The following is an 11283-nucleotide window of genomic DNA, read 5'->3' as shown; positions in this document are numbered from 1 at the left end:
TTTTTAAAATGCCACTAAACATTCAGCAATTCCTTGAGTTATAGAAAAAAGAAATATCGTAAATTACAGAAAACCTTGTGAATGTGCATTAGAATTACTATACAATCTAAATTTTATTTTTCAAGCACTTTTTTTTTTCTTCGAACTTTCTAGAAGACTCGATTAACCCCTTCGCGCCGACTGTCACAAATACGTGACAGCATAAAACAGTATCAACCAGGGTAAAAAGATAAAACTGGTAATCAAAGTAATTCTTTAGCTGTTTATTTGTGGGCGGGGTTATAATTGTTTGATTTATTTATTTCGCCATTACTTAGTTCAAAATAAAATTATTTAGTTATACTTTGAAGAAACATTGATTATATATATGATTAAACTAACAATAATTAATTTCAAGGCAAAGTAAGTCTGTGAAATTAGCAACGCCTGCATTTAAGCTACCGTTTTTTATTTATTTACATCCTGATTCTGATTTTGTACGAATGCTTTCATGAATCACCCGTCCCCAAGGGGTTAAAGCTGTAAAAATGATCATCCCTAAAATTTTGTATATAGCTGTAATAAGTTATGTTAATTTGATTTTAGTATGAAATCCTCGAATAAATTTAGCAAAAACAGCATAATCTAAACAATATCAGATAAAAAATTCATGTATTTAAATTCTAAAAACTTCGAAAATCATAAATAATTTATAAATCGATTCAAATTTTCTTTTCAAAGGACATTAAAATAAATTTTTTTTCGCTTTTTAGACAGAAATCTGTTTGAAAATTGATTTGATTGAAACTTCGAGATATTTTCTATTAACAATGAATTAAATCTCTCTGAGCAATCACAAAACATTAATTCAATTTTTTTTATAGTTGGTTGCCTTGCAACCTAGTAAAATTAAGCATTCCTCTTTTGAACTAGTCAATGGGTTATCTTAAAATATTCATTTGCGCAAGCGACTTTTTTTTGGCGCTTTTCTAGACTATCGCCAAATATATAAACCTTTATTGCGACCCAATTTTTTTAAAATTTTGTCTAATTCAAGTGTCTAGATTCCAAATATGTAAAAAAAATTATATGTTTATTCCGAGAAAGTACGTTTTTGTGTCTGATTTCGTATATTAATTAATAGTTAGCACTAATTAATTAGCTTATTTGAGGTCACCCCCAGGAACCATTAAGATTGACACTTAGTTCGTGAAAATCCGATCATTAGAACGAAAGTTATTCAGAGATTCATTTTTTTTTCTTGCGGACTGTACACTGGGAATAAAGCCTACTAAGCTTGATGTGTTTGATGAAATATTTAGTATTATGTTTAGATGTTATCTATTTGTATAATAATGTGTTAAAAGCAATTACTCCCATGAAAATCAAAAACATGTACACTGAGCTTATTTCTTCTAGCTATCTTTTCAGTATTCTGTTATTTTTCTGTACCGTTAATTTATACCTTCTTGTTCAATAAAATTACTTTTTTATGGAATATAAAAATGCCTGAAAGATCTTCAGTACAGCCTAAAGCCAATGCATATGAATCACTGTTTAGAACTATATTTTTATTTATTCTATTAGACGTTTTGCTTAACTACCCATCAAACACATAATTTTCTAAAATATTTTTTGTTGTTGGTAGAATTAGTTTTCGATATCAGAATAAGTTTGCCTTGACAACAGAACATATCGGGTTGAGTAAAAAGTTTTCCGCCAAGGGGAGATACCTCCGTGCCAGCAGCAGCCATCCCCGCTGTAGTTAACCTTTTCTGAAATGGGCTTTTGCATTTTAAAGCTGAAAGTTGGAACTACACAACTCTGTAATTTGTTTGTCAAAACTTTATCATCTTGTGCTCCAGAAAAGTGTTTGAAATGGAGCTATCACGTAAGCAGATCAGAACGATTATGTACTATGAGTTCCGAAATAAACTCAGTGTAACTGAATGCCACAAGAAAATGTGTGAAAGTTTAGGTTTCAATACTGCTTCTTATGATACAGTAAAAGGTTGGTTTCGAAAGTTTAATAGTGGAAATTTCAGCATTGAAGATGAACCACGTTCTGGCCGCACTATTGAGATTGATTGTGACCAATTAAAGCAAATTATTGATCAAGACATAAATGTTTCAACACGAACCATTGCGTTTGAGCTTGACGTTCGCCAAAAAACAATAGTAAATGCCCTCAAACGCATAAATTTAACATTTAAGTTTAACCGCTGGGTGCCTCACGAATTGACTGCTGAAGACAGGAGCAAAAGAAAAGCGGCCTGTTTGGTTCTGCTCAGAGATCAAAGGAAAGAGAACATTCTGGGCAGAATTGTGACCTGTGATGAAAAATGGGTATACTACAACAATACTAGACGTAAAGGAGGGTGGTCAGCACCCGGGGAATCAGCAGGTTCGTTTGTATCAGCAGGTTCGTTTGTAAGACGAACGCTAACTAACAAGAAGGTCCTTCGCTGTATCTGGTGGAATTATCTACAAGGAGAACCTGAAAAGCGGGCAGGCTATCAACAGTACAATATACAGCAATATGCTAATCAATGTTAGCGATGCCATTCGCGAAAAACGAAAAAACGAGTTCAGATGGAAGGTGGTTCTCTTTCATCAAGATCACGCCCGGCCACAGGTCAATGCAATGACCGGCTGGACCCTCTACACACTGGAGTTGGATTTGATGCAACATCCACCATATAGTCCAGACATGGCACCTTCGGATTACTATCTGTTTTCACATCTGCAGCTGCATCTTGATGGCACAATCTTCCGTTCAAATGACGAGGTCATAAATGAGGTTGATCGCTTTCTGGACTCGCGCACCCCCCAGTTCTTCGCAGAAGGGATTGAAAAGTTGCCAAAACGTTGACAGACTATTGTTGATTTGAATGGAGATTACTATCCTCATTAACTTTGCTGATTTTCTATCTATTTATCATTTTACAGGATTGTTTTTTTTTGGCGGAAAACTTTTTACTCAACCTGATATTTGAAAGAGAATGTTATAGTACGAATGAAGAAGGTTGTCCGAAGAAATGCAGTCAAACTCCGCTATAGTGAACCTTCTAGGGTCCGAAATTTCGGTTCACTATAACCGGGACTTAACTATATCTGTTTCCCAAACAATTTTAGTTAATGGTTCCAAACACCCCCCTTTTATTACACATTATTTAAATAAATGACCCATAAAATGAAATACAAAAATGGCTAAAAAATAATACGTAGTAACAAAAATGTGTTAATTTTTATTACTCTTCGTCTTGCGTACAAAAAGAATTAGTAATCTTTAGCCGATGAGCAATCCTCCAACATCAGATAAAGAAACACTTCCCTACCCTCCGATAATTTTTCCAGAATTTATGTTATTCCGCTTTATAAACCTGTCTAACCAGCCATTCGAGCACATAAAAGTAGCCTTATCAAATTCATCGGCTTTGCCTTGAAACATCTGTCCATATACTGGATGATTCTTTGAATACTGACCCAATTCAATAATGAAACAAACAAGAAAAAATGCCTATTGTACCTTTTCATACATGAAGGTTGATATTGTCAACATGATTTTCCCCACATTGGTGACCTTCGGACGTGATGTGAACATGCCTACCTAGACAGAAACTCCCATTAACATGCCTATCTTAACAGCAATGCCCACTTCGATTTGAACACGCCTACCGCGATGGATGGTCCACATTGAACAGTTGACTTACCACTTGTGACTGTGACATTGTCCTCCTCACGCTGTTGTTTCTAGGTCTTGATCACACACTTGACTGCTAAAGGCAACACAGGAACGGCCGTGAACTTAATACAGCTCTCCCAGCTTCTCACAAAACAGCATTGAATCAACTAGTGGTAACAATGTATCGAATTCTATGAGATATAATTCTGGTGGGGGAGTACTGTAGTGTTTCTACCACAACAAAAATATCATTCCAATTCACTAGTATATAAGACAGGTTAACTCGATTCTATGGTGGGGTACCTTTTTGTAGCCCCCCCCACAGATGGAAATAAAATTATACTCTTGCACAATATCACCCTTGCCGGCCAGGTGGCCGAGCGGAAAGCGTGCCTGACTGCGAAGCCAAAGGCTGCGGGTTCGAATCCCGCTCTGGGCATGGATGTTTCTCTCTCTCTCTTTGTGCTGTCCTCTGTTGTGTGTGTATGAGGCCCACCCTATAAACGGGTTTGTGGCAGTGTGGCGTGGGTAATGTTGCTCGCCTCCGTGACTTTGGTTCACAGGTGCCCACTGAGTAACGCGAAATGAGCAACAATTCTGGCATAATATAGGCAAAGATTCAAATTCAGTGCCTGCCATTGGGGGAAAAAAAACCAATATCACCCTTAGTTTTTTAATGCACCAACCATTAAAAATGTCTCATTGCACTATGCCCCTTATTTTTCTGGTCACGTGGCACGTTAATAACATATATTTCAGAGGTGCAAGTGGCAAAACATGGTTTTGGAGCAACAAAAAAGCAATTTTGGAGCAGCGAAACGAAGATTTGGAGCATATTTAATAACAAGAATTTTTAATTTTATTCATTAATAACATATCTTATTTTTTAACACTTTCTTGAAGGTCCCTGCATCAACAAATTAAATTTCTTTTTGCTATCCTCGACTTAGCCTCAGATAAGAGGATCTGTCCGCTTTTTATAATCGACATGTCTTTATTATTTAACCCATCTTTCATGTTTTTTTCAGCTGTGGCTAAGAGATTATGAGATGCCTTCAATTTTTTTTACAAATCAATTTCAGTGTTTTCACATTCTTTTTTCTCAACCTCTAATTGAGCAGAATAATTTTTAAATGCTGCAAGCGCCACTTTAATCATATCGTTGTCAACTTTAAAGTTATTTTAACTCCCTACTTTGTTAATATGTGACACAACTTGTCCCAAACCATTAACACGCGAATTTAAACTTGTCCTATTGTCAAGTCACTTTTTGTTCACACTAAAACCTCTTTCAACACGTGGTATTAACAAAAGAGCTTAAAAAAGCTTTGTTAAAAGAGGATATTTGATATTTCCTAAATTATCTTTCTTCACAAAATAGTTTTTCCAAAACACATCAATCTGTGCATATTCATTTGAGTCAGAAGAATAACCTTCTGGTTCACCACGTAACAGCAACATAGATGTCTTTTCAGGTTTTATAATGGATGGGGTTACTGTTGCCAGATATCTTATTGGCTTATTAGAAGTGTCTTCCATTCTCATTACAGAATGCAACACTTTAAGATGCTGCAGTAACCAATTTTCAAGCCGCAATGCTTTTAATAACTTTTTTGTGCATGCCAAGTAAAAAGACCTGGAACCTAAATATAGAATTTTTTTTAGAATAAATATAAATATAGAATTTTTTTTAAAAGAAGATAAGGACCTTTGTGGTATCTAGTCAAACATCTATTAAATTTGAATTTTGCCAAATATCTGCGTTTTCTACATCCAATGATTTTAAGTCCTTTCCTGACAAACTAAGAAAAGCAGGCATAAGGCAAATAAAAATATATTGCCTTAAAAAATAATAGCTCGCATAATTTCTACAAAATTTTTTATTTTTGCCATTTTGTCTGAGCTCAAGGGGGGTGTTTAAACCCCTCCCTTGCGTACGCCACTGTTTAAGTTTATCGAGTGCATTTTTCTTAAAATTTAAATAAATGTTATTTGCAATAGTGTATTCAACAAAACATTAACAGGATTAATATTGACCATATCGAATTTATAAATATATGTAAAGAATTAAGCAAATTAAGAAAACTTTAATAAATTTATATTACAAATGTAAATTAGTGAATGGCCCCTAATAAATTTCTATTAAACTTGGTTACTAAGCACAGTATTTTAATAATGAAATGATTAAAAAAATTTAAATGCGAATACAATGAAGCTAAAAGTTTTTTGTCAGAAGTAAATTATTATATTGTCCCTACGCTCATAATATTTAGCAAATCTGTGATAATAAATTTTTTTTAGATCAATCGTTTTAAATCAAATCATTAAGAGATGAATTAAAGTATTTTTGAATGACAAATCTGAAAAACATAAGATTTTTTGCTGCATTTAAAATATTGAAAGCCCCTCTCTTCATACAATATTAGTAAAAAAAAGTAATAAATTAAAATAAATGTTTAAAAACAATATGCAATCAGTGGATGGTCCCTCAGATAAAAAATTTACGTTTAGGAAACTCAATTAATTCTTATTTTTATTAAAATGAATAAAAGGGAGATGGAAATTTTGAGGTNAATAAAAATTTATATTCTTCTTGGTGTTTTAATTTGAAACGAATTAATTGTAAGATATAAGTAATCCCCATTATCTTGTAAACACCTATTTACATACAAATAAATAGTTAGAATGTCTATTCTGGATATTTCACAACGAAACTAAGAATGGGTTTAAAAATAAAAGACCGCGTACCCAGAATCACTTTTCGAAACTAATGCTTATATTGTTCAGTTTTGCTAAGGAAGGATGGGATAGTTTAACTGACCCTCTATCATATATCACTGTACCAATTCACTCCTTCCTCAAAGCGACGCCCCCAAAGTGTGACTATTACAACTCTGATTTTGCCAATTCCGGTTTTTTATCTGGGTATGGCGTCCTCTTAAGAAGCTTTGTGGTTCTTGACTGCTCCGAGGATCAACATGAAAATATGTACTTAGTAAATGATCCCTCAAGTTAATTCAAAGATCATGATACTAATCTATAAATAGAAGAGATAGAGCAAGAAGGCCACTAGCTTGCCATTGACGAAGACGATAGCACTTCAATAACGATGAAATTAACAAGAGAAATAATATTTTTTTTTTTGCGATTAAAATTTGGCAATGTTTAGTTGGTCCCCGAAGATTCAAGAGAAGTTTCGGTTCCATTTCAGAGTGGAAAATGAAGCCCTGAAATTGAGAATATCTTGCAAAATGAAGTAGAGTTGCACACGAGAGTGCAAGAATCCTTCCCACTGAATCCAGAGCAACCCTCCACATGGCAATAGCTTGGTTGCCGCAAAATTGAGACTTGGCGATACCCTGGGGAAAATATCCTTTTTGGCGCAATTTAAGTCAGCTACTTCAATTTGGAGCATCTAGGCGCAGTTTCCACAATTGGCGCAGCACTTGCACCACTGATATTTGCACGTCAAGCTTTATTTTTAGACTTGTCAATGTCATTTGTGATCATAACAATGATAATTATTATGCGTACGTATTTTTATGAAACAATCTGCTGTGGGATGTTATACTTTTGGTTATCTCTTTCTTTCCCTTGTCACCCCACAGCCACTCCATTCTTCTTTTCATATTGGAGATCTTTTATCTTACCCGACCAGACTTTTTAAATTATTCACATGCAAATTCATTTAAATTTTACGTCGGTTCAGGTTAAGAAGCTAAAATAATTAAAATGAAAAATATTAGTTTACTTTTTTTACTATAACATATTTTTTTCCCAGTCAATAAATTTCAAGTTATTTTGTTTTTAATAAGTTGTACAGGCTTTATACCTTAATTTTCTTGAAGATTTATTATTTTTTTTTCATGTTGTAGGTTAGGGAGCATCAAATGTCCCAGGTTTTTCAAAATTTGTTAAAAGTTGTTAGTCTTTGGTTATTTTTATGCAAAATGCTAAAAAAATATTGTACACCAAGTTTAATAAAATTAAAATGACAATCATGTGGTTCACTAGATATGCCATTTTGTAACGAAAATGGAAATTTTGAGGGGAAAAAAATAACAACGTGTGAACTAAATAAAAATATTTTCTGATTAAATTTAGAAACATTTGTGTGACATAATAAAATGATATAGAGTTAGTTTCAATCTTGCTCGACAATCTGTATATTTTGAAAATGAATTCTAGATTTTGCCGATTCTATGTAATCGGTGCTTGACTTCTTGCAACTTTACTAGTCGTTATGTAAGATTAGGAATTTATAAATTCTGAAACATTTGCTGCAAATTGAGTCAAGTTCTAGTATATAAAATAAAAACCAAGAATCTGCTCTAGATAAATCAGAAAAAAGCATACTTGTTGTGAAATTTTTCTCTCTCCTTTTTTCATTTAAATTCTGGTTTTCCAAAATCAATTCCGAATCTACCTCGCAATTCAGAGTGATAACACCAAACATATCATAACCGGTCAAATGACCGTTTAAGAAATTTTGCATCGAAAATGCACATAAGTAACGCGTAGATCGTTCCATCAAAGTAGTGCGAAACAGCACTAAACGAGGCTATCTTAACATGTAAATAATGGGGTTAGGGGAAGATGAATAGAAAATTGGTTAGGTATTAAATTTAATAATTATGTTTTTTTTTAATAAAAATAAAACCAAACATTTATTTCTTACTAAAATATAAACGAATATACGTAGGTATAAAAACAAATAAAATTCTAAGTCAGTCAGATCATTTAGTCTATTTTGTGCTTTCAATATTCTGCCTTTTTGTCAAGAGGGCATCTAATGTAGTTTGTGTTTTCTTCTTGCGATCTGTTAGAAGTTGTTGATAAGTGGATAAAGCATCTATAACACTCCGTCTTGCTTTTGAACTCCTGTCCAAATTTGGATAATTTTCAACAAATTGGTCCATAATTTCAGTTATAATGGTCAAACTCCTTTTTACAAACGCCATCGAAAGTTCTTTTTGCTCNTTTCTATATATTGAATTATTTTTTATCTCTCACAGGACCTTCTATGGGCCGAAACGAATGTTGCCCCCGAAAATTATTCCTCATAAGGCATACATCCCACTAGCTTATTTCAAAATTGGCGAGTCACACTTCCCTAGTTTCCCTTGTCAGTCTATTTTGTCAAACATCTGCTTTAATGTTCGCCGCAAGTAATAAGCCTTAAAACTGGATATAATGCCTTGGTCCATTTGTTGGATTAGGGAGTTGTGCTAGGCGAAACCACTTCGACTTCAATGCATGTTGTTAAGTCTGATAAATTTGTTGGGTGGCTTGGAGCATTATCAATTAATAGTAGTGTTCTTTGTTCAAGTTTTTTAATTTCGCAATAACGTTTAACAGACGGTCAGAAATGTTCAGTGAACCAATCCTGGAAAATTTTCATAGTTATCCATGATTTTTTATTAGACTCCCAAATTACAGGTAGAGTTGATTTAGATACGCCTTTCATCGCTCTTGGGGTTTTGGAGTGGTAAACTAGTAGTGGTTTTAATTTGATATCTCCGCTTGCATTGCCACCCAGTAGAAGTGTTAAGCGATCTTTTGCGGCTTTAAATCCTGGTGCTCGTTTCTCTTCACGGGATAGAAATGTTCGTTTTTACATTCTTTACCAAAACAGGCCTGTTTAATTAACATTAAAAACCAATTCTGGAGGATAGTTTCCTTGTTCAATTATTGTTTTTAATGTCGCTGGGAATTCAGCCGTCACTTTCGTATCACCACTTGCTGCTTTTCCTGTAATCTTTATGTTGTGAAGATTATTTCGATGTTTAAATCTATTAAACCATCATCGACTAGCAAGCAAAAGTTTCACTTATGTCACTTGTCTCAACCTGAATGTAAGAATGTAATTAAAAATTCTTCTAGCTTTTTCCATTATGATAGATTGGCTTAATGGCATATTGCGTTCAATTTCGTGGTCAATCCATATAGACAGTCGTTTTTGCATTTCCTCTATAATGTTACTTCTAGAATGGGTAATTCTAGTTGCAGAGCTCGACGTAGTTGCCGATGACAGTATTTTTTCTTCATTCTTAAGAATTGTCCTCATTGTTGAAGTTGCCAAATTCAATGCAGCACTAATTTGAGATTGACGTTCACCAGAATCTAATCTTCTAATCCCTTGCATTTTAGTTTCCAGTGAAATGCTTTTTATGGTTGCTTTCTTTTCTTGTTTTTCATTATCACCCGTGATAAAAACTAAAGATTATAATGTTTGTCACTGCATTAATCGTCATAGTATTATTTAAATTTATATGTACTTACAATAATGTCAACAAATGTTTCAAATGATAAAAATGCCCCCGCACAGCACCGCACCAAACAAGAAACACAACTACACTGTTTCGAATATGTTATATACATATTTGGGGAGTCCCCGCTCACAATTTCGGGGAATCCCCGGGTTGAAATAAAAGAGCGCTAAACCGAAACAGCGCTAAACGAAACAGCATTAAGCGGGGTCTTACTGTATCATATTGCTTGTGCACTTGCCAGTGGTAATAGTGTCTCAAACAAGATATGCCACCATAATCTTCCGTCATGGGGAGAAATAAAACATTACTTGAATAATGAACTGTTGTAAGCAATGCAAAAAAGTAGGATGCAAAAAAGTTTTCATTATTCATTTTTTGTAACTTAAACATTTAGAATATATATATCTAGGCAGGTAGGTATTTTATNCACAGCACCGCACCAAACAAGAAACACAACTACACTGTTTCGGATATGTTATGTACATATTTGGGGAGTCCCGGCTCACAATTTCGGGGAATCCCCAGGTTGAAATAAAAGAGCGCTAAACCGAAACAGCGCTAAACGAAACAGAATTAAGCGGGGTCTTACTGTATCTTATTGCTTGTGCACTTGCCAGTGGTAATAGTGTCTCAAACAAGATATGCCATCATTATCTTCCGTCATGGGGAGAAATAAAACATTACTTGAATAATGAACTGTTGTAAGCAATGCAAAAAAGTAGGATGCATTTTTTGTAACTTAAACATTTAGAATATATATATCTAGGCAGGTAGGTATTTTATTTACGGCATACTAGAGCTGAACAATGGGCTATTGGAGACTGTCTGGAAAACATCCCCGAGGATGATATACGAAGACATGCCATCGCAATTTCGATCCTCTGCAGAGGGGATGGCTCCCCTGCTTCGGCAACCCGACGACCTGCATGCGAAGGCAATCACTTTACGGTAGAACAGCTTAACGAGGACCAATACCGCGCAGCATCGGTCCCTACGCAGGCTGATTAAAGTGGTTACCCACCCGCTTACTGACTGCAGTTAGTGATGCTTGACTTCGGCGTTATACTGGGAACCGTGTGATTACGATCCGTCCACTACGGGACAGAATATATATATTAGAAGAAGATGACCGATAACCCCCTTGAACATATATTAAAACTACGCCACTGTATTGCCCTAATAAGTTTAGAGGATAAAACATTATCCAGCAAGTGTTTATCAATCAGATTTCTATCAAGACAAATGTAAGCTCTAAGCAGTGGTTGCTTTTTCCCTTCTTTCTTTTTTGCAATTAAATAAATACAGGCAACCGTTTCATTTTGAATTTTTAACAATTGGAAAAGAAAG

The 11283-nt window shown here is 34.5% G+C and overlaps 1 protein-coding gene across 1 annotated transcript; it reads left to right on the top strand.

Annotated features, from left to right (window-relative positions):
- Positions 1 to 1890: 1890 nt before the first annotated feature.
- LOC122271216 (histone-lysine N-methyltransferase SETMAR-like) lies at positions 1891 to 2535 on the top strand. The gene has a single exon (XM_043051727.1). The coding sequence runs from the start codon at positions 1891 to 1893 to the stop codon at positions 2533 to 2535; it is 645 nt and encodes a 214-aa protein (XP_042907661.1).
- The last annotated feature ends 8748 nt before the right edge of the window (positions 2536 to 11283 follow it).

Source organism: Parasteatoda tepidariorum, chromosome 4, assembly GCF_043381705.1.
Source record: "Parasteatoda tepidariorum isolate YZ-2023 chromosome 4, CAS_Ptep_4.0, whole genome shotgun sequence".
NCBI lineage: Eukaryota > Metazoa > Arthropoda > Arachnida > Araneae > Theridiidae > Parasteatoda > Parasteatoda tepidariorum.
Note: the sequence above shows the minus strand (reverse complement) of the source record. Positions and strands in the feature narration are given on the sequence as shown.